General features: G+C 54.0%; 4 protein-coding genes across 4 annotated transcripts; 2 read left to right on the forward strand and 2 right to left on the reverse strand.

Annotated features, from left to right (window-relative positions):
* Window positions 1-1,269: 1,269 nt before the first annotated feature.
* On the reverse strand, window positions 1,270-5,637 carry ISF_03122 (Inositol polyphosphate kinase; the record flags this gene model as incomplete). The annotated part of the gene is made up of 1 exon (XM_018846728.1): window positions 1,270-5,637. The coding sequence occupies one exon, from the start codon at window positions 5,635-5,637 to the stop codon at window positions 1,270-1,272; it is 4,368 nt and encodes a 1,455-aa protein (XP_018706456.1).
* A 3,977-nt stretch (window positions 5,638-9,614) lies between these two features.
* ISF_03123 (hypothetical protein) lies at window positions 9,615-11,252 on the reverse strand (the record flags this gene model as incomplete). Its single annotated transcript, XM_018846729.1, has 1 exon — window positions 9,615-11,252. The coding sequence occupies one exon, from the start codon at window positions 11,250-11,252 to the stop codon at window positions 9,615-9,617; it is 1,638 nt and encodes a 545-aa protein (XP_018706457.1).
* Window positions 11,253-13,480: 2,228 nt separating this feature from the next.
* On the forward strand, window positions 13,481-18,625 carry ISF_03124 (septation initiation network scaffold protein cdc11; the record flags this gene model as incomplete). The annotated part of the gene is made up of 1 exon (XM_018846730.1): window positions 13,481-18,625. The coding sequence occupies one exon, from the start codon at window positions 13,481-13,483 to the stop codon at window positions 18,623-18,625; it is 5,145 nt and encodes a 1,714-aa protein (XP_018706458.1).
* A 1,823-nt stretch (window positions 18,626-20,448) lies between these two features.
* Window positions 20,449-23,661, forward strand: ISF_03125 (Rab-GAP/TBC domain protein; the record flags this gene model as incomplete). Its single annotated transcript, XM_018846731.1, has 1 exon — window positions 20,449-23,661. The coding sequence occupies one exon, from the start codon at window positions 20,449-20,451 to the stop codon at window positions 23,659-23,661; it is 3,213 nt and encodes a 1,070-aa protein (XP_018706459.1).
* Between the last annotated feature and the right edge of the window lie 152 nt (window positions 23,662-23,813).

A 23,813-nucleotide genomic window follows, 5' to 3' on the forward strand; every position in this document is an offset into this window, starting at 1 on the left:
GATCGACGGGCCGTGTGTAAAGTTCCTGCAGAGGCGACGGGAAGTCAGGCACGAGACACTAGGGAAGGACACCCTCTCCTGTCAGAGCAAAAAAGCCAGCCTCGTCGGTGCGCAGGTGAGCAGGTCAGGTTCTGGAAGTTGGCGCTGTTACTGGAATGCAACTTGCGCTTCGAGCTTCCGATGGGGTGGGCAGTTGAGCAGGTGGTTGGTAGGAGCGGGCGGGGTGGCTCATGTGCACCTTCTACAGCCCTCCCCGCGGCGACTGCACGTCAAACGTTCCGAATCACCATCGAGGGAATGCTGCATTTACCGTCAAGGCCGGCGCCGAAGAGGCCAGCGATGATAGTGATGATAGTGATGATAGTGATGATAGTGATGATAGCGATGACAGCGATGATGTTGATGATGCAGTGACTATGCAAATTCCAAAATCGACTATGCAAAAAGCAGTAATTCCAACGAGGGTAGTTGTGCTATGGTTACCAGAGCCTGAGGCTATCTTCACGGGAAGAAAGGAGGCCGATGGTGGTTTGGCGGGACATCCCAGTTAACTTTAAAGCACGGCTGTTGCGCATTGTCCTGCTCACAGACATGGTCCGGGTTTTGGCCGAGACTACTGGTACAGAGCATAATAGACGCAGACTTCCAAGGTAATATTAGGAGCGGCAGTAACAAGATAGTTACGTATTATATACCGTATAGAACTAGCTAATAAAAGAGTAAGCTAACCCAGCAGTACAAACTAGACGGCCAACGCAAGACAGGCAGAGCGCACACGTATCAACTTCAACAACCGACTCGGACAGACAGTCTGAGTGAGTTACAGACAAAAATCATCTTGTAAAATATCAACAGATAATGCGCCTAAAGTCTATGCGTAGTGGGGTATTTCTTCCTCTCTCTCTCTCTCTCTCTCTCTCTCTCTCTCAATCTTTTTCCATGCCTTTGAAAGTAAGAGTTCTTGCTTTCCCAGAAGTCGTCTCTTGTGGTAAAAAAAAAAAAAAAAAAAAAAGCCCGACCTGCAAAACAAGGCTTGTACGCCTTCTTTTTCGCATAAGTCTCTGTCCCGAAAATTGTCAGGAAGTAGCAGCTGCTGCTGTCGCGCTGGCAAAAGCTAACCAGTACCGCTCACCTTTCATCTCCTATTTTGTTGCCGAGCATAACGCCGCCCAAATGTCCCCCAGACTAAAATGAAACAATAAACCACCCACACAGCGGGAAATAGATAGGAAGGGAGCAATTCCGCTCCTATCCAAATAAGAAACAGATTTAGACGCTCACCATGCCTACATCCTCCTCGAGGTGCAGGGCTTCCATGTCTTGCAGTTCCAGCGCGCCACGGCCCAGCGGATCCAGGTCGAGCTCGGCACGGATATCACGCTGAATCTGCAAAAAGTATAGCTTGAGACTGTGCAAACCCTTGAGGAACCCGCCGTCTGCCTCGCCCGGATGCTGCGGCGGACACGGCTTGTCACAAATGTTGTCGAACGGCGTCACGCTGTTGGCAAAGTCGGCCACCTTGAAGTCGACCTCTCTGAGGTTTCGTTTGCGGCGGCGCGGTACGTCCTCGGTGTCCGTAGCCGCGTCTGTCGCCGACTCGTAAACTGTCTCATCTCCAGCTCCGTCGTCAGACATGTCGCCATCGTAGAACATGAGCAGGCTTGCGGCGTAGAATCGGTAGCCACGCATGCCTTGAGCAATATTTTCCAGCTGCGCCAGCTTGCGCAAAATCACGGGAATGTGACGCAGGATACTCTGCAGATCAACACCGTTGTAGAGGAACTTTTGCAGGGCGTCTTGAAACTCACTGCCAACCTGCACCCTGCGTCCAAAGTACTTGTCCTGGAAGTCGTAGCTCTGCGTCAAATTGTTCCAGACTTGCAAACCGCATATACGCACACCAAGTTCTTGAGAAGTAGTCGTTCTGCATTTTTCTTGTTGCGACTTCTGCTTCTTGGGCGTCGCCTCCACACCGTACTGTCGTGTGCCCATCTTCAAGTCCATCATGCATGGGCGTTTCATCCCTGCAGTGAGATCTTCCAACAACAAAAAGTATTCGTTACGGTCACGCTGCGATTTGGCCTCCTTCGGGTTCACAGGTCGCGGGATCTTTTTGAATTCGATGGTTGGACTAGGAAATTCTGAGGCAACCGTGGAGCATGCCGTAGAATACGACAGATCGAGTTTCTGAGGAATACGTTTGGGTTCCACAATGTCGGATTCGAACATGCCCTCCTCATCGCCGTTTTCGTAAGTGCCGTTAGTTTCGGACGAAGATTTGTCGTCTTCTTGGGCCGTCTTGCTATTGCCACGATGATAGTCGGCATCATCTGCCTCTTCAAAGTACTTGAGATTTCCTCTCGACTCGCGTACATCTTGCGGTCTTCTCCGAAGACCACCAGCAGAGTATCGTCGCTTCTTCTTAGCAGCGAGAGGGTTATTCTTCAGAATTTCAGGCTCGGGCGCGCTAGTTCCCGTAACATCCTGAACCTCTTTTTCTGGTTCGGGGTCAGCAGCGAGAAGCAGCGAAGGCGACTGTCGCCCTAGGTCACTTTTTGTCTCGGTTGGCATCGAGGGTGGCGGCAGCACGAGAGCGGATGCTGGCGGTGAGGGCTTCTCCAACGGCACGGCTCGGCTCAGGTTTGGATCCGAGTTGCTTGGGCGAATCAATCTCTGCAGCGTTGGTCGAGGAATAGAGCGCTGATGTGGGCGTCGGTGCTTCTGGACCTCGACAGGCTCCTTGAGAAATGCATCGTTGAATACTTCGTTGCGCAGTCGCTTGTTGATGGTTGTCGCGCCCCAGCTGTTGGGTCTGTTATCAAGAAACGGTCGTTGGCTGGTCGTCCATGATGCTTGGGGCGGCGAAGTCTTGGCCGAAGAAGCGCTTCTTCTGCGAAAATATTCTGGTGGTGGCGTCGGCTGCAGCAGATGTCGCGGAAGAATGTGCTTATTGTCGTCAAAAGTAACAGTCGGGATTTGCAGAGCTGAGTGGGCAAGTGATTGGCTAATGACCCTATTTGGAATTGCTCCACCAGGACCAGTGCCGTTGGTGACGGTGGTTGTCTCAACAGCGTCATTGTTAGCCGGGTTTTCCGTAGCTGCGGCGCTCTGGAGCTTTTTGCGCTCTACGGCGGCTTGGTCTTCCTTCTTGGAAATGCTCTTGCGTCTTGGCTGCTTCTGAAAAGTCACATTTAAGACGCCAATGTATCGAGGAAGGAAGGGTAGTAGATCCCGATGGTATCTCTCAATAGTTTCATAAAACTCATTCTCTCGATTGTTCAGCTGCTTACACACAGCACGGCGGGAGAATCGCCATATCGTAGTGTGGCCGCCAACCTGGTGCTTATAAGGAATAAGCTCGATTGCCTCGAGCGGTTCCCTGCTATGAGAATGAGTGTGGTCGTGGCCATGCTCCTCGTGCGGTGTTATGATGCGAGTAGACTTGCCAGTTGGTTTGGCCGTCTTGCTTTCAATATCGACTTCGATCGGCCGGGCGGCGGGCTGCGCAGCGTCTTGCTCAACGCGTCGGGATACTAAATTTTCTCGCGATCGACGAAGCGGCAGTTCGTACGACTTTCCATCTTCCTCCCTGATTTCGGGTTCTGGCTCGTCGGCCTTGACGAGCCACGGGTGAGGTTGGTTTTGGGAGGGTGCGCGGGGACGGGGAGGCTGCTCGGAGCCAGGGCTCTCTGCCTCATCTCTTGGGTCGTCGCTTAGTTCTTGGTGGGGAACAAAGACAGCAGACGATATTTTCTCCTCGCCTGACTCGTCCGCATCGCCGTCGCCACTGTCACACGAGTCCCGACCCTTTGGTGTAGTTGGCGAGGGCAGGTGATCATTGAGTGCGCCAACGGGTTCTGGCACCGGCCCCACATCAAGTGGCGGTACAGAATTGGCGTCGGTTTGTGTGTCGTCCGAGGCTCGCACGACAGGTGTCTCGTCGCCGGCGATGTCATCCTGGTCGACATTAAAATAACCAATTGATTCGGGGTCACCTGTAGTTTCTGCCGGTGTCTTGTCGCCCGCTTTGTGTGGCTGTTGCTGCCGCGGGAGCAGCTCCTCATCCACTGTGGTGCCGTCCGAGACGCTAGAGGAATCAAAAACAGCCTGTTCTAATTCTTCAGTAGTTGGTGTCAATTTTTCGCGAGCAGCTTTTATCTCTTTACGACGGGGTTTCTCCTCGTCTGGTAACGCCTCTTTGAAGAAGCGCAAGCTGTAACTCGCCTTGCGGCTACGGGCATTGTGTTCAACGCCAGCCATAGCCTCGGCGACAGACTTTTCGACGAGGCCATCTTCTTCATTACCCTCACCTGCGCCAATGGACCAGATCTTTTCCGTCTTCTCCGGTGCATTTGCATGGCGGTTGTCAATACCATGGTTGCGGTTCTGGTTTCGTAGGTCGGAGGCCGTGACGGCGTCTCGCAATTTCGAAGGCGACGTAGTGGTGCGGTCAAAATAGTAACTCGAGGTGGCGGCAGCCAGATCATCGGGACTTGTAGAGTAGGAGAAGGGGTGGTTGGATGACAGCTCAAAGGTGTTACGGTCAATTTCGAGAGAGGAGGATGCGCGGGCGCGGGATCGATCAAGAAAATCTCTGTGTTCCAGGAGCGACTCGCGAATTTGTGCAATTGTTTGATCGGAGAAGGGAGCGGCGGCTGGCATCGCATCGCGGCCGGTGAATGGCGCGGTCATGGATGGTGCAGCAGAAAAGGTCATGGCGGGCCTCGACTCTTTCTTCTTATTATCGTAGGGTGTTATCGAGCTGTCTGGTTCGCCATGTTGAGAAGACTGGTCGTTCCCGGGCTGTTGGGTGTAGTGGTCGGATGTGATGCTGACGCTATTAGCGACAATATTTCTATTGTCTCTGCCTAGTTGTTGTGCAGTAGCAGGCTGGTGTGTCGCCGTGTGGCGCTTTTTGTCCGTACTATCGAGCTGTGGTGATGTAGGCTTGGAAGGGATGCCGCGAGCAGTTGCGAGAGCCTGGGAGAGAAGCGAGGGAGTAGCAGGTGGACGTTGAAGTATATTTGAGCTAGAACCGGGGTTGGCAGCGTTGGCAGCGGTAACGGGGACGGGGCGGGCAGGCCGGGGCTTTATATCAGCAGCGTCGGCAGGTGTGCCTGGTTGGGCTGCCGGAATGGTGGGAAGCGGTGTCGCAGCGGACAGGGGTGGGGGGTGTGAAGGCGGCAGAGATTGACAAGCAGTATTAATGGCAGGAGGATGTGAAGGAGGATGAGGCGCCCCAGCATGGGTCGAGGGAGGCGTGAGTGCAGAAACAGGCGTGGATGTGCTGGTCTGGGTCGGGTGGTGCAGATTTGGACTTGGATGGGCGTGAGGATGGTGTTGTTGAGCGTCAGGGTCGTGGACGGCGTGAAGGGTGTGAGTTGGGCCGGTAGCAAGGTCCGAATTTGACTCTGCGTGCGGCAGAGGGTCTGAGGCAACCATTCGATCGGGACGAGAGGTGATTGTGGGTGTTTCTGGCGCCGGGGTGACGGTTGTGGTTGCTGATTCTGATGCTGGTGGCACTACTACCGGGTCATGGACGGTGCTGGTGCTAGCGAGGTGGCAGTCATGGCGGTTGTGATCTATTACTGGGGCAAGTGGTGCGCCAATTTGCGACTGGCGACTCGGGCTGGACATGGAGAGAACATCTGGGCGCAACAGGGCGACAGTTGAGCGGGCGTGGGCAGGATGATTCGCGGCGGGTTTTGGGTGTGGGTGAGGTGAGAAAGTGTGAAGATGGAGGTGGGTGTGTGTTTGTGTGAGGTGGTGGTGGTTCGCTCGGGACGGAGTGGGCGAAGAAGTAAGTTTGTCCTGGTTTGGGCAGTTGACTGGGGCCGGGGGCCGGAGGACCTTGTAGGCGCCTTTCGGTGGGAAACGTGGGAGGTCCCGACGGAGGGGGTGGACTTGCAGTACGATTGGCGAATGGGTCCCTGCATTGGACGTATTATTTTATCTAACTATTACAATTGAGGAAAGAGAGAAGTATTACCTTCGGTTGGGTTTAGTTTATTCCTTTGCTTTTTGTACCTAATTAGTGTTTTCTTTTTTCGTAGCGAGGGCGGTCAATGTGGCAAACAAGATTCAGAAGGATAAGAGAAAAGAACTCAAAAAAATGTCAAGGTAATTAGATAAAGATAACCAATAGACCCAGGCTGCCTGGATACTACCAACTCTCAGGTATTAGCAATGCGGCGTCCTTTGGCCGTTATCGACGTCTTGCATCCTCTCCGTACAGCACATTCCATCAAGTCACTAGCCATTCTTTAGCAGCCACAACTCCCTACACCTCCCTAGCCACACCGTTCTGCCACTTGTGCCACTTTCATCATACAGCCTGTGACTTCGGCACGAGATGTTTCCTTCGCCTAGCAGCATAACATCATCCCTTATCATCATCACTATCATCATCATCATCATCACCACACTACCTATCCATAGTGGCCAATTCTTAGAATGCCACCCTATCAGCACTTGCCAGTACTGTATTATTAAACTTACAGTTCCAACTCTGTTAGTTACCTTAACTACCAAGGCGCCGCCTCAGCCCCAGCTCGCTCACTCAGCCACTACACCACAATCATCGGCCACACTGCCATTCCCTGGGGTTTTAGTGGCCATCTGTCAAACTACTCCTTCCGCACCATGTACTCATGATGCCAAGTTCGACCGCACCAATACTCTCCCTCCATCGGCCTATTCAACGTGCCATGTGTGTCGAACTAGTCTCACACGATCCAAACACATACGCCAAGCTTTTCCGCCCGTCTTCCCGAATCATGTTCAACTCCCTGCCCAGTGGACTGGCTTTGACCCGACGTATCCTGATACACACGTGCAAAGCCTATCCTGAATCCTCACCGAAAGCTTCAACCCTCCATGCCCAACACACGCACACACACACACACACACACACCATCAGGGAGACAGAGACAGCATTCGTTCGCTACACTAGTCGTCTCCGGCCTCCCGGCTCAGGGGCCGCCTCGACGGTCAATAGGAAGCCGAAGCTCAGCCATGTTTCCTATGCCCTCTAGCTTTACCCAGATGCACAGCCCTGCCCCCTCCCCGGGCACATTATTAGAGCCGCCGCTATGGCACTCACACCACTGCCCCCTGCTCGTTCTCCCAAACATCTTCTCTCCTTGCTCTCTGGCATGCGCTTTGTTGGTTGATCTTGTCCCCTGCTTGTTGTGTCGTTGAACTTGTCATTGCCGCGCCGATGACGCGGATGCGGTTACCAACAGACCCGCCATCTTGCTTCCCCAAAGGCACTGACACCGCCAATGTCACCCTTGCCTCGTTGGCTCACTATCAACGTAGCCTACACCAATTATGATGAACCATGCCTCCTTGGAGACCCTTCCCGTTCTGGAAGCTCCTTTTTCGGTCCAGCCAATGCGAGGTGGCCAGTGTCTATCTAACTACTCCGAAGCCGCAACCTATCAACGTTATCAGCGGCAGCGCGCGTGCGTGCTACATACGTGTCTGACGCAACGATAACAAGCATTCCCCCTCTTCTCATCTGGACTTTCGGCCAAAGATTAAACCAGCTCATCCCATTCTTTGCACGTGCTGCCCAGCGCTCGCCATTTGCTCACCGCGCGCGAAGCCTTCTTCCCCCACGCACGCCGTGGCTAGCGCTGATCTCCCAAGATGACTAGGGAGGCCCGACTTCTTCTAGCGCCTGGAGAGCAATAATATGTGGACAAATATTGCTGGTATGCCTACAAGAAATTTATGTGCAGAGACGAATGTTGACCCAAAGCACCAAAACGTGGCCCGGCTCGAGCTTGAGTCGTAGCCATCCCGTCACGGATGCTACAGATTTGAGCTGCCCGTCAACGTATGCAACAATAGTCTCAACCACCAGGGTTATCGACACTTTGAAACTCGCCATGACCACATTTTCAAGTGTCGGTGTCCGATCAGTTGCTCGCATCAGGTCAACCCGGTAAAATCGGAAGAAGACAGACATGGCATGAAAGGACAAGACCAGGACATGCGCATAATTATGACGGCAGGACAACCCCCAGTCATGTCTCGAGCAAACGCGCCGCGCAACACATGGCACACTTCTTGTTCCGCGATTGGTGTATCTTCTTCTATGGACTGGCCACAAAGAAAAAGGCAAAGTTGTCGAGCTGCCAGCCTGCCACGTACACAATCCATCCGTGTCCTATGCAAATAGGCCACAACCTGCCAATGACTTACTTGGGCCCCCTGTCGCCTGGCTTGTTTCACGTAAAAGTGTGTAATTCGGGTAGATTTCCAACTACTTATCCTTGCAGTACACCCATGACGCAGGTGCACAAAGACACGAAGCATGGCCGGTGGCTTTACGAATACAGGAGCTTACCTAGCGAAAAAGCCTCCGCAATATGATGCTCGCACGATGATCGATGCGATGGAGTCCGCAAGAACGTACCGAGTACCTAACTATTCTACAGGCGTGAGGATAATCCCATCTTTTGCAGCCGCAGTCTACAGATACATATGTAGAGAAGCATTAGGTCCTTTTGCATTTCGTCTGATAACGTCTCGCGACGCTATACGTCCTACTTCGCCGCCCCCTTGCATCATCAATGGGACTTTTTTGCAGCAATCTGCATGCTATTTATTGATACCCCCGCGTGGAACCCTCCTTGACATCGATCCGGGTACCCTCAAATATGGCATCTCGACTTACACCCAGCTCAAGGGAGGGGGCGTGTGCAAGCTTTCCCCTATTCCGGCGTTGGGGATATTTTGTCAAGAAAAAAGGTTTGGAAAGCACAGCCCACCTACCTATTCCTACAGTCGTGAACCTGCCTGTCATCCTTGTCGCACGTTGAGACGCTCGCCAAGGCAATTGGACCATCCGGGTCGGTTGGCCCACTCTTTTCACCTTCCTTCTCGGCCCCACCAGCCCGGTTCGCTGTTATGACCGTATGAGTCTGTTCAAGGACGCGGGCTTGTAGCGCTGAAAATGATTGCTTTTGAGCCTTGGCCTTTCTTCTCAGGGTCTCATATCGAGGCTAGAGTCTTGCCAAAAAAGAGAATCGTGTTGTTTGCTTCTTCGCAGCAAGCGAGACTTTCTTCGCCTAGTTGGCGAAATATGAATAGTCACTTTTACACGACAGATTGCGTGCCTGCATGCCGCGCCCAGGGTTTGGTGGCTTGGGCATCAACAAGGCTACCCTGTACCACCCACCGCAACGATATAGGACGTTTGGCAAAGACGCGGAAACTGGGCAACTCAAACGACACTTCGCCCTGGTAAGGCGGCATTGGGCCTTGGCAATTAGCTAATGCGCCTGTGTCTGCCTGGCCATGCTGTACACTGCTGCGATGCCCAAGAATTGAGGTATAGGTCGGGGGTGCTATAAGCCACGAAATTCAGGGTGAGAAAGGAATATGCCGAGCAGGCAAGGACATTATTTCTTTCGTAATGAAAAACGAACGCAAAGAGGGAATCAAGAAACACGCCTCAACAGATTTAATACATTTAAAAAAGTTGCTAAAATCCCATCATAAATACAGATTTTATATGGTATCTAAAGCGACAAATAATTCCTGCAGAAATGTCAAACCAACCATTAAAAAACGCCATTCCATGATTTGCTCGTCCCTCCGATTCAGCGCCATGAAGTCTGTGACTGTGTTCCAGCCCTCGCTGTCGTGATGTCCGTCTTCCTGGCCGCGTCGAGCTCCGCGTCCACGTCCCACGACTGCCAAAAGTCGCCCATCTCGCGCACCATGTCCTCCACCATGTCCATCGGCTCGACGGACACGGTCCTCTCGCGTGCGCCGCTCCCGTCCTGGTGCTCAGCGCCAGCATCACCGTCACCCGTCGCAACTGCGCCCGAGTGCTCCTCCCTCGCGTGGACGGCGCCGCTCTTGGGCGGCGGCCCTCCGCTCACTCCCAGGCTGCTGCTGCACAGACTCTCGACGAGCCGTTCAGTGTCGGCCGCAGCGCGGAACCTGTGTCGCAGCCCGTCGGTGCGCTTCATGACTGACGAAAAGTGCTTCGCAAATTTGTCGTTGGAAGCCGTGGGAAGCTCTGCGAGAGGCTTCAGAGGCGGCGGTGACGAGGGCACGTCGCGGCTGGTCCGCAGTACGTCGGCTCCGCCCTCGACACATTCTCCAGGCTCGCCTGGAAGGCACCAAGAGACTCTGTTGCTTGTACGCCGAGCTGAGCCGGTGACCAGAGACGCTAAGATGCCCTTGAGATTTGGGTGGCGAAGACTTGAGCCCGGAAGCTTGCGCCGCTTTTGGACACGCAAGCGCTCTGGAGACGGTGTTGCGAAGGCGGCGAATGACTTGTAAGCGAACCGAGGTTCCGCAGTCTTTGGTTTCCCCGCGGGCGATGCAGTTTTGGTCCGTAGAGGTGTAACAGGGGTCGTAACTGGGGGAGCCATCTCACATGCTATAGCTGGCGCGGTTGCTGTCTCCTGGGCAAATGGCGAGCTGTGCTCCCGTAGCGCGCCGGTTTGGGTCTTAACCTCAGCTTCGACTTGGGGGCTATGGTTGTTGGGCGACGGCTCGTTGTCTGCCATCACCTCATGCTCTGGGATGGTTGGGGTTCGATGTGCGGGAGGAGTACCAACGCGCTGGAGTTGTGGTGTCGGCAGCTTTTCTGATCTCGCACTACTAGACTGATCAAAGGACACCGTTTGCTGACTCTCTGTAGCTTCCTTGACAGGCACATTATCGGTGGTCGAGGTTGTGTAATCCTCCGCCCTCGCCGTCTGGGAAGCCACATGCGTCTCTATGGGAACATCTTCAACACTGGGTAGAATAAGCTCGTCCATTTCAGGGATGGGCTGTTGTATAGTCTGCGCAGGACCGGTGGATGGACGTGTCGGGTTGGCCCATAGATTTGGAGGAACGAAGCCTCGAAGAATTGCTCTGAGGGAAGACTCGGATACTTCCTGTTTGACCTTGGGAGAGGGTTGTACAGCATCCTCAGCCTCTGATTGGGTTGAAGGCCCGGCCGTGACACGAGGTGCCCCCCCTGCACCCTCATGTACCGCTGTGACAGAGGCATCGTCCTCGGCAGCGTCTAGCTGAGGCAGTTGCCTGGTGTCCTTGTCTGATTCATCGGGTGACTCGTTGCTAGCCAGAATGGTCTTCTCTTCCTCCAACATAGTATGAGACACGTCAATTTTCACAGTCTTCCCAGTTTCCGGGACATCCTCGACTGAAGACTCGTCTTCTGGAGTCAAGCCATCGTCGGCTTCACCTGACAGTTCTGTATTGACGCCGTCAGTCATGTTGATAGCTCCCGGCGTGGCTTCAGTATCTGCCATCTCCGTTTCTGTAATTGCGGAGTCATCATTTGCGCCGTGCTCCGATTCGTGAGGTACTTTCGCCGACTCTGCTTCGGATGCATCGAATTCTTCCTCCAGATCTGACAGTTCTGGAGAATCAGAGAGTTCGCTGAGCTCTGAGTTGGGTGAGCCATCCTTCTCCAGGTCGAGATGATCATTCAGACTAGGCGCTCCGTGTCCGTCTTTGTGCAGCGTAGCATCGTTCGCATGTTCCAGTTCTTCATCCGCTTGATCTACGGCACTGTCCGATGAACCCGAAAGAGGTTCTAAAGCGATATCAAAAACAAACTCTTCATCGTCCGATACTCTATGTGGCTTGCGCACAGTCTCGTAGCCGGCTGTACCATGACTGGCTGTTGTATTCGGATGATCTGAGACAACCCCCGAGATGGAATGGACCTTAGCATTGAAATTCAGTGGCGAAAGCTCTGTAGAAGGCTCTTCTTGCTTGACCTTCCGGAGGGATACAGGCGATGACAAAGATGCAGCAGCCTGTTGCTCCTTGTTGAGTTCATCGCGAGGCTTGCTCTTAGTCAAAGTTGTAGCCCCGGCAGCATTTCTGGTGCTTGATGCCTGTTTAGGAGGTGAAATAAGCTGATTCGTAGAATCGCGAGCTAAGAGGTTTGTGCCTGGTTCGAGTCGGGCCTGTTCACCGCCTTGTGTTGATGTATCCGGGAGAGTAGCCGTGGGCGTCTTGGATGTTATAGATGAGTTGTGGTATGGGCTATTGAGTTTGCTCCGTTTATCAGGAGCCACCCTTAACCAATTGTGACTCGATTTCCGCTTGTGAGGAGAGGCGGTGTTCGTTGCTTGTGTCGTGGAAGGCTGCACTAGTTTGGGTTCCGCTGAACAGACGCCGTCACGCCATGCTTGAACGGCTTGTAGTTCCTCCTCTTCAAGATATAAATGTCTCTTAGAGGCCAAAGATGGCGTCTTGAGGCTCTGCGGACTAGGCAGATGACATTCGGCGCTATCTGGTCTCGGGTTCATAGATATTTGTTTGACATGGGGTTTGGCGATTTTGATCGTGTCTGGTGCTTTCGTAGCGAGTAATATTTGGGGGTCTGGTTGTCGTGCAATTCGGGTCGATTGTGTCTTGCTGGCCCAGGGATTTTTCCATCCTCTGCTGCTTTCAAATGGTCCAGTTAAGGACGCTGAGAATAACCGCGGCGCAGAACCTGCAAGAAAGCGTTGCCCAGCGAGTTCATAGCGACGTTTCCTTTGCCGAGGACTTTCGTATTGGTCATCGTCGGACCCGGAGTAATATACATCCTCGTCAGGGCACTTGGCCTCACAATAGATGGTATCGACGAGGGGCCAGTTTGACCGAGAGGCTCGAGGTGCCATAGTGCCTTTGCAACATTAACGGGGTCGGAAAAATCATGTAAAAGATTTTTCTGCGAGAAGCGGTAGCTATTATGGGCGAGCGATGAAGGGCTTGATCTGCTACCGACTTCCAGCCAGCAACGGGAATCTGTACATGGCTTCAGGCCTGTAATTTCTCCAGGTCTGTCTCGGGGTGAAGCGCGCCAGACGCGTCACGCGTTTCCACGTGAGGGCGCGTAAAGTGGCGCCACGCGTTTGGTCTCCAAATGCTGCTTCTCTGACTTCTAAATCAGGAAAAATGGATATACATAGGTACCTATACTTCTCAGAAGAATCTAGACGCCTTTTGATTTTTACGTTTTATTCTTAATTGAGCTTTCTTCTTCATGTGCAGCATTTGGAAGTGTGTACTGGAGGCGCTGCTGCACGTGAGGCTCAGAACGTTGGCACGGCAACTAGCCTTACCAGATCTGGACTGCTCGTTTGTTTACCTCAATGCTTGAAGTACCTTGTAACTACGCGCAGCAGCCTGCAAACGATTCGCGCCACCAGCACTGAACGCACTAATTCCCTGCAGAAAAGCCGTTATATGCATCTTGAATATACGTCGTCATTTCTACAGCCAAGTACTTGTTCATTACGCTCTTTTCTTTCCGGATTTCGTATATTCTTTGCGCGGCATCAGCTTGCTTGCCGTTCTACTACTACATACTTGCGATCCGATCCTCAACCCCACCTCAAAATCTCAAGCTACAACAACTCCCCGATGCGATGGTATTCTAGCTGAAAGTACCCTTCTCAGCCCATCCTTACCCCTTTCTCTATCTTTACACATTACCTCAGCGATGGCGCATGCCTGGCTGGACTCTCTCTCTGAGGACTGGGTTTCCGAGCCTCGCTCAGATGCCTCAGAGGTACAGCTCCCGCCGCTGAAAGCTCCCGCCGATGCTACGCCCAGCAAGATTCCTCGTCGAACCGGTGCAAACCCAGTCTACTCCCCAATTACCGGCAACAGCAGTCATATCCTCAACGAAAGATCAGCCAACGAAATAAACATACCGCAGAACAAGCGCCCGTCAAAACTTTCGCGAGAGCTCAATCAAGACGCAAAGGATTCGCGCTCAGTCTCTGTCGCTACATGCGGCTCAGTTGTGCACAAAGCAGTTGATTTGGAGGCTGAGAAGGACTTGAACCCCGAGTGGAAACGACGCCTCATCAATGGCGAAGTGCAGTACGGCGAACAGCGCGACTTGTTTTGCTCCGCCGCCACAGGCCTGCAGGACATGTTCAAGCCTCCACAGATGGAGCCCGCAGACGCGCAATGCGGCCAAGCAATACCCGACCGTACAATGCCCTCAAGTCCACCACTTTATCAATACGAGCCAGACGAAGATATCGATCGATTGCTAGAACTCGCAGAGCAAGACGAGCATGAATTTCCCGAACAAGTGACGCCTAGTCCGAGCCCAAGACGGGGAATCCGCAGCACGCACTTCCGATCCACATCGAATGGGAACAATAGTTTTCTTCCGTCACTACCGATGGAAAATTATGTCGACGAATCACCGCTACAACATGTTGCTGGTATTGCTCGCACTAAGGTTGTGCTCAATGCGCCGCATCATGCGCAAGGGTCTCTTCGCCAAGTGAGCGGCCAGACTGATTTTGACAACGAGGATTTTAGCCCCATTATGATTGGCCGACAAGATGAAGAAGATGGCCAAGTCAAGTTTGGCTCCATGAATATACCTATTGGTGAATTACAATCAAAGCTGGAGCGTGTTGAAAAGAATCAGGCCAGTGATGCGGGGGATACGCCACTGCACCCCGGTGCGACGGTGGACAGTGCATCGGAGATTGACGCGCTCGATCGCTTTACTCGTAATGCGGGCCAAATCAACTTGCGCCGCGGAGGGCGCTCGGGAGATGGCTCGTTCTACAGCAGAGCGCTGAGCCCTGATCTTGGCGTGGACACTTCAGAGATGCTGCCGGAAGAATCCTTGCAAGCAAGCACGCCAAAAGAATTTCCCACCATCCGAACTCAATTACCGTCACGAGGAGCTTCTCAGTCTATGGCGAGCCCGCCACTACCCAGAGCGCCGTTTCCCAGTCCGGATAAACGCAGTCTTAACCCAAGTGGCAGCCCGCTCAAACTTTTCGGGCCCTACGACACTTTTACGAACCAGACCCTGCTACGGCGAATTAGCCAGTACGAGGACGTCGACTCCGCGAACTCATCAGCACAGGGCCAGGAGCTTGTTGATCCAGAAAAGTCTGATGATATGGATCGGAGTCGAAGATCAGTGAGCTACTTTGGTGGTGGCCAACTAGACGACTACGAATTCACAGCAGACATCTCTGAGGCACATGATATCTTTGATGGCACGGACAAGGAGAACGTTTCGCCAGAGGCGCATATGATTCCCATGGGATCTCGTCGTCGTATATCTTTCGGAAATGCGTCCAAGATACTCATTACACGGAGGAGAGAACGTTCTGGCGTATCAACTGACGCACTTGCGGAAGCGCAGCGCCTGGATATTGTTCAGGGTGCACCAGAACTGGGTGTCACCCCAGGCAGTGATCCCGATGCGTCGGAGATGAAGCGCACAAGAAATTCCCCCGTCAAGGACCCCACACCAAAGAGACGACGAACTTTACGACGCTCCGATGCTACTTATAACCGACAAGAGCAGTTTTCGCAGGTGGATGCAGCTCACCAGCAAATGCAGAACATTATGGGCAGGAAGCGCAAGGATGCCCGACCTGGGCAGTTCCAAATCGCCGAAGCCGATGTTCTGGCAGCAAGAAAGATTTTAAAGCCTTGTTCGCCTGCTTCGAGCCCAAAGTCGTCGCGTGATTCTGACGACTCTCTAGTCAGGGCGAATCAAACTGGTGTTGTGCCTACAAAGACGGAGCGCAAACCATCAATCAAGACACAAGACTTTGTGGATCAAGCAGCACAAATTATGGCCATGATTCGCAACCAAGTGAAGCCGACTGGTTTGGCAAGCTTGGAAGAATCAGAGGAAGAACACAATACAGTTGCTGAGGGCGAAATTGCATCTGCTGGGGGGTCGCAGCCAGACTCCACCTACGAACCCCTGTCTCGCCCTCCGAGTCGCGAAGGAAGACAGTCACCCAACTATCAAGAGCGGCTTAGTGACCCGGAGTTAGAGGCGCGGCTGAAGAAATACAAGGAGATGAGCGATATGGGCGATCTCGCAACCTCCTCGATGCGATCTGTTGGCATGGGGCAGGATGAGCTGCGGGCGGCTTATCTTGATATTCATCACCAGCAGTCAACTTTCGGACGCGCCTCGGCTTCGCTACCCATGCCCGACAAAATTGTTAGCGACCTCGAGAACGTGCGGATTTCTGGCCCATTTCTGAATTCATCGCTACCCGCCAGTCCGAGTCGGGGTTTCCCTTCAAACTCTTCCGCTCACTCTGCCAACACCGTACCGACAACATCTTCAACCAGCTCTGACACGAGAAGAACAATCATGCCTGAAAGCGTCTCACATCTCATCCCAGATCGGGTGGGTAGCATGTATCTCGACAAGTCCCAAAATATTTGGATCAAGAAGAAGGAAGCCAACCCCGAGGCTCAAAACAACAGCATCGCAGCTACTGATGATAGCGAGGAAGACCCGTTTGCTAGCATCCCTGATCTTACTGTCGATATGACACAGGAATTGCGAAGCTTAAAACGCGTTATGGCTGACGGACAAGGTACTGGTGCCACTGGCCCACTGTCCTCTCCTCGCCCGCCACAGCTTGTACTTGTTCCGTCTTCACCTCAACAGGAGGATGACGATGTAGAGGAGCTGCCAAATATCGAGAGGCGAGAGATCCAAGAGGCATATAGCTCTCGAAATGGAACGACAAAGCGAAGAAATATGACCATTTCGTTCTCATCGCCGATTGCGTCCATCATCCAAGAGGCTGTGGCTATGGGTGCCGAGAGCTTCGGCGACGAAACGACCCCCCGTTCGATCAACTACGACAAAAGCCCAGACCAATCGCCACCCGACAGCTTTGCTGGCCAGAAGGCTCTGCGGCAGATGGATAACAAGTCCAGACCACCCACCATGAGATATGTATCACAACAAGGGCCAGATTTTGTTCGCCGGCCGGTGTCGCCAATCAATGAACAAGACGAAGACGGTACTGTCGAACTGCCTGCCAACGAAGCGAACCAGCTAAGCTTTATTGGAGAGCGGGGGCTCATGAACTATGGAGGACAGGAGAGTCGACATGCATCACTCAGCCTCATCATTAGCCGAACGCCAGGTAATAAGAGCCTGACTCTTGCAGGTGATGAGAGTGCTATTATTGGGCAGAACATTGGTCATATGTCACTGAGCCCACTCTCCGAATTCAACGTCACCCAAGGAGACCAGTCGTTCGGTTTTGAGGTTAGCTACGTGCTAGGCAACCGACATTTGTCCACCGGAGATGGTTCAAAGAAGGTCATGTCACTGACAATACGGGAGCTTGTTGAGCGGCTAAGTGAGGTCGAGCCATGCGAGCCATACTGGCAAGATATCGAAGAACTCAACTTGAGCGAGAAGCGACTTTCAAGCCTGCACATGCTAGAAGAGTTTTGCGGTAAGGTGGTGACTCTTGATGCATCGCAAAACGCGCTTGGTCACCTGGAGGGAGTACCGTCTAGCGTGCGGCAGCTCAAGGTATCGCAAAACATGCTGACGGAGCTGACTTCGTGGAACCACCTGGTCAACCTGCAGTATGTTGACATTTCTGGCAACGAGGTCAAGAGTCTATCGGCGCTTAGAAACCTGGTGCACCTACGAAGCATCAAGGCGGATAACAATAAGCTCACGAGCTTGAGTGGGCTGGAATCGCACCAAGGACTGCTTTCCCTGCGAGCGCGAGACAACTTGATTGAGGAGCTGGATTTCGAAGACAGCACCTTTGACAGGCTCACGGAGCTAGACCTCACGGGCAACATGATTGAAGTAGTTCGCAATTTGCATCTCGCCCCATGCCTATCGAAGCTGAAGCTTTCCAGCAACAAGCTGCAGACGTTTGATGCGCGTCAATCATGCAAGACGGTCCGCCACCTCGACGTTAGCCACAATCAACTCAGGCATCTTGATGTCAGCGGACTACCGAATCTGCACACGCTGCTTGCGGACAGCAATCAGTTACCAGACGTCACTGGATTGCAGCGAACTAGACGATTGGACAGCCTTTCTCTGCGAGAACAGCGAGGCCAAGAACCTCTGACTCTGGAGTTCTTGTCCGTAGGATACGAAGTACGCAAGCTGTATCTTTCCGGAAACTACTTAGAATCGTTCGAGCCCAAAGTGGACCTGCTGAATCTGCAACTGCTTGAGCTTGCCAATTGTGGACTGACGAGCCTGCCTGAAAATGTTGGACAGCTGATGCCAAACTTGCGGTCGCTGAACATCAATTTTAACGCAATCTCCAACGTGAAGCCTTTGGAGTATATTCCGCGGCTGAAGAAGTTGATGATGGCGGGGAACCGACTTGCGGACTCTACGTCGGTGACACAGCTTCTCATGGATTTTCCTCACCTAACGAGGCTGGATACGAGAGATAATCCCATGACACTCGGGTTCTACGCGCCACTACAGGCTCTGGTGAAGGCGAACGGAGAGGAGACGTCGACGCCGTTTGCGCTGCCCGACGCAGACGAAGAACGAGATGAGCTGTACGTCAGCCGACTGGATGAGGCCACGAAACTTCGACGAAGGTTGCACCAGGTAGTGCTGGCGGCTAGCTGCAGTCGACTGCGGATGTTGGATGGTCTACCGGTGCAGCGGAAGCGTGTTTTGGCCATGGATAGCCTCTTGGTGTCGCTGGTGGAAGAAGGCTTGGTTGAAGTACCGGAGCAAAAGGAGAAGAGTGACAAGACCCAAGAGAGTTGTGAGAAGAAGGAAGAGGATGAGTGCGAGGAAGCGCAAAGCAGTCGATGGAACGCGGAGGACAGCTTTGCTTAAGTGAACAATGAGACAGACGCCGGGTGCGAAAAGGACATTGTATTAATGACTGATGGGAACAGCATTGGGTGGACTTCGGTGCATATGGAGGCGATAATACTGGACGAGTGACCTCTGGATTTTGCATTGGGGGTTGTCATTTTTGTTCGAAGTTTTCTGGGCGTTTCAGGCAACAGGAGGGGCGCATATGGGAGGTCTTGCGAAGGGACTTTTACTTTGGGGCTTGTTTTTCTTGTACATTTTACTGCTGTACATGGCAAAGGATGCTTGGACTAGGTGGCGTGGATAGCCATATTTAGATGAAGGCATATTACTGTTTTGTGCACTTGATGCTGACTGCGTGAGGCTGGTCTGGGGGGTTTCTCTAGGAGCAGTTGTCTTTACGGCTTCTGGACAGCTCTGAGAGGAAGGGTGAGTTGTCGAGCTTTGAGATGAACTGCTTTTGTTTACTCCGGACGGAGTAATGGGTGATGATTGTCAACCTCGGGAGCTAACTAGAGGCAAGGGAGGAGGAAGGGGTTGGTTGCATGAGATGGGTCGTGTGCTGGTGTCTTAGACATTGACGGGTGAAGAAAGAGGAAAGGAACGAGACTTGTTAATTGCGAGGGAGAGAAAAGATGGAATACATAGCTAGTTGTTCTCTTTTCTTTTTTCTTAATGGCAGTAAAATTCACCTCTTTCGCCCTCCCTCCCAGGAGTTGGCTTGGCATGTGGCGAGATGAGTTGGCTATGTGCTCTGTGTGAGAGATGACACGAGTCGGGGTGGCAGTAAATCGAACCATGAAAAAGTAAGAGGAAAAGGGAAGAAGAATTGTTTACAAAAGCGAATAGGGATAGTTGGCTCGTGCCGTGTCATGTATACAAGTCAGGGTGCATGATCAACGGTCCTGCGTCAATGGTACGGGCCAGGCCGTGAAACCGTGAAGCCGTGGTGGGCTTCTTTCCAGCGGCAGTAGCCTGTAGGGCTTCTCCTGAGTGGTTCCGGCATCGAGGACAGACGAGTCTTTGGCGGGTCATCGCCAGCACGGACAACGAAGGGATGCATATTTTAATCGCTCATTTTTGAAACATTTTTCATCTCCTTTCTCGCCTGTGTATGCATGAATAATCGCTGCGGACGTGAAGATCAGGACAAAGCTGCCAGCCTGGCAGACCCCTGTAAACACGACCAGCCCCCACTGAGAGTCAGTTGGTTCCAGGCACGGCTTGCTGCGCCAAGTTGAAGTACGTATCGCATTACAGGCTCCCTTTCTCCAAGAGGTGACTTTCGAATTTCGTAGACTAGACTTTTTCTCTTTTTCCTCTCTCCTTTTTCTTTGGTTCTTGATGGTGCGCCTTGATCAAGTTTCCCTTTCCTTTTTTTTTTTTCTTTTTTCTTTTTTCTTTTCAGCCCTGAATTTCAGCAACCGTCAGTACCTGCATTTGCTATAACGTGTTCCCAGGTAGGCAGGTACAGCGTCTATCGGGCCCCATATTACCAATTTGTTGCGTCACAGACTTCTGGCTGCTTCTGGTTGGCTGGCAGCTGGCGGGCGGCTTGCAGCTGGCTTTCTTGGCCTCTCCAAATCTCTGGTCTCCAGTTTCTTCTGCCCTGCTTCTTTCCTCCAGGCCACCAAGCTCGAGGTCCAACCCTTGGCCCACCAACTCCTCCAACTCCTCCAACCAAAACAACAACTCTCTCCTCATACATACTACCTGCAACGACAAATTTCAAACCATAAACTCAGATGCAATCATCAACACTCATATAAACACGCACACACGCACACACGCACACACACGCACAACCAGAGCTCCCCACCTCGTCCCTCTCGTGGACCCCGATGGCCGCCATCACGACGGACCACCAACAGCCTCCGCTGCCTCCCCTCGGCCTTGAGCGTTCCCTCTCCCAGCACAGCTGCTCGTCCGCCCGCTCTCACCGCAGCACCCTGCGCTCTGGCAGGACGCGCCGTCTCCATTCCCAGGCCAGCACCAGCAGCCGCTCTTCCTCCAGCATCGCCGCCAGCGACAAGTCTCTCACCAGCTTCCCTAGTTTTGGCGCTCCAGAAGGCTCTGCCGCCGGCATACCCAGCAATGACGACGCCGACGAGCGCCTAAAGACGGCCACGCAAGAGTCAGAGAACCGCCGATTTCGTGCCACCCTCCCCGCCCGGCCCTCCATCGTCGACAGCTTAATCGACACCGAGGCCTCCAACCCCGTCGCTGCCACCTCCTCACCCTTCCGTGGGGCCCTCTTCGAAGATGGCGTCCTCACCCGCTCCGTCCCCGGCGCCCTCCACCAGGCTCCCGACGGCCACATCGAACGTCTCGTCGCCCGTCAAGGCGCCGTCTCCCTCGTCAGGCAGCTCGCCCAAGACCTGGCCCAGCGCGATACCCAGATGGCCAGCCTCCGCCGCCGCGCCGACGAACGAGAACGAGCACTGCGACGCATCATTCGCGAGTGCGGTCTCTCTACCATGGAGCTCGAGGCCAGGCTGCGCGTCGTCGAGGCCGAGATGCGGACAAACGGCTTGTGCGGAAACGGCTCTAGTCACGATGGTGGCTTGACAGACCTGATGAGCGACGCCATGCAAGACACGGTGTCGGAGAATGTGTATGGCGAGACTGATTTGTCAAACTCGACCGTGCGACTCGGATCGGCGACCGTGTCCCCCGCCACTGGCGCTGCGGGCAAGAGCACTCTTCGTGGGTTGAAAGACATGATCTGGGGCTCAGGCACAGCAAAAAGGTCGAGTCGCGGCAGCAGCGTCAACGGCGACGCTGCCGCCGCTCTACGGTCACATTCGAGCCTTGAAAGGCGGCCCGCCATCCAAGACGATCTCTTCGATCCTCCCGACGCCCGTTCTGTCCGATCTTCTAGCAGAGCATCTAGCATATACTCGGGCGCCAGCGAAAGCCGTAAAGTGCCAGCCTCTCTGGCCAGTCTTGCCCTCAAGCTGGTGGCTGGTGGCACGCAGACGGAATCTAGGGGACGCGCTGTCAGTACCACGGGCACCGCCTCGGCGCGTGGAGCCTCGGCGGCCAGCCGCAAGGGAGCACCATCAGGGAGATCTGCCTCCGTGACTGGACCGAAAGCGCTCATGGCTATGAGGCGCGCGACGCCAGGCCCGACGTCCCAGCCCTCCAGCTCTCGGGCGCAAGCACAGGAACTCTGGGGCGGTATGGCCGGTAGCCCACCGAAATCAGCTGCTGCTCGCCAGGAAAGCTACGGTCCCGTGGAAATGGATGCTATTCTGCCGCCAGAGTCGCAGCCTCCGACTCTAACACAGATGTACAACTATTCCGGGAACAGCTCGCACTTGACGGACCGATTTGGCTTCATCTACGATCAGCGCCGGAAGAAGCGACAGCGTGAGGCTCAGCAGACGTCCCAACGAGTTCGCAAAGGCAGCCGCGCGGAAATGCTCCTCAATGGCCGGTCAAGCATCTCGCCCAATCTGCTTGATGACCTTCCGAGCCCCAAGTGGAGCGAGAGTGACGGCCGACCCGGCACACCCGGCAGTATGGAAGACAAGTCGCAGGAAGAAGGGAAGCCAAAGCGATGGCAGGATTACCTGAGCATTGCCACGTTTCCTACAGAGCTGCTCAGCCACACACCGAGCATTAGCGCCTCCGCGCTGGAAGTCCTCGAAGCCGCAGAGATGAGCCGAGAGTCGGAGCAGCAGGCCAACGAGCCGACACGGCCGCAAGCAATCAGGCCTACCGGTGCTGGCCTGGTACCTCCCGCCAGCACAACTACCACTGCTGTCGACAATGAAACGACACCGTCTTCTGAGCCTGAATCCGCCGCCTCTGTTGCTGTGCAAGACGACAACGAGCCTGTGAAGCTATTATTGCAACAGCTTAGTGAGGTTCACGACTCGCTGCAGCGCGAGAAGACGGTGCGATGGAACGATTTTTTGCGCAAAGTTCGTGCTGAGCGCAAACGTGAGGGCGAGGCCGCCATTGCCGCCGCAAACGCAGTCGCCGAGGCCCGTTATGAGCGACCTACCATGATTCTCCCCGAGACTCGCGTCGCCGATGGTGAGGTGATTGGTATCGCTGGGCTCGGCATCAAGGGCAAGGTTGGGCGAGCCAAGTGGAACGAATTCAAGACGCTTGTTCTCGGCGGTATCCCGGTCGCGTACCGCGCCAAGGTGTGGTCTGAATGCTCTGGCGCCACGGCACTGAGAGTGCCCGGCTACTATGATGACATTGTTGCGCAGAGCGGTGAGCTGGATGACCCGACTGTTGTCAGCCAGATCCAGATGGACATCCACCGTACACTGACGGATAACATCTTCTTCCGCGAAGGCCCTGGCGTGTCGAAGCTCTCCGAGGTGCTGCTGGCGTATTCTCGACGAAACAAGGACGTGGGCTACTGCCAGGGGATGAACCTGATTACGGCCAACCTTCTGCTCATCACGCCATCCGCCGAAGACGCGTTTTGGATCTTGGCTTCGATTGTCGAGAACATCCTCCCGCACGGCTACTACGACCACTCGCTCATTGCCTCGCGGGCAGACCAGCAAGTGCTTCGACAGTACGTGGCGACGGTGCTGCCGAAGCTCTCTGCTCACCTGGACGCCCTCTCGATTGAGCTGGAGGCGCTTACGTTTCAATGGTTCCTGTCCGTCTTCACCGACTGCTTGAGCGCGGAGGCGCTGTTCCGGACATGGGACGTGGTACTGTGCACGCAGGACGGTAGCACGTTCCTGTTCCAGGTTGCGCTGGCACTGCTCAAGCTCAACGAGCGCAACCTGCTGCGGCGCGACACGGCTGCAGGCGTCTACACGTACATCAACCATCACATGACGGAGCACGCAACCAGCATCGACGGCCTGCTGCAGGCGAGCGAGGCGCTGCGGCGTGTCGTCCGCCGCGACGACGTCGAGGAAAGGCGCGCCAAGGCCATACAGGCCGAGCGCGATCTCATTGCCCAGCGCACGGGAAGTCAGGGAGGGAGCGCGCGTAGCAGGGTTGCGGGCGACGAGGCTGGTAGTGTGAACTCGGGGGCGTCGCTGACGATGGAAGAGCCTCGACCGATGGAGTGAGTATGCTGCTTGCTTCATGCGGAAGTCACATGTTCCATTTCTGGCGTTTGTTTTTTGTCTGCATGGCGGCGTACATGTTGCAACAGGATGGCGCTTTTTCCTGACATGTGATTTGCGTGTTGATTTTATTCTGCTCTTCACAATTTCTCTTT

This window comes from Cordyceps fumosorosea (genome assembly GCF_001636725.1).
Source record: "Cordyceps fumosorosea ARSEF 2679 chromosome Unknown scaffold_5, whole genome shotgun sequence".
Lineage (NCBI taxonomy): Eukaryota > Fungi > Ascomycota > Sordariomycetes > Hypocreales > Cordycipitaceae > Cordyceps > Cordyceps fumosorosea.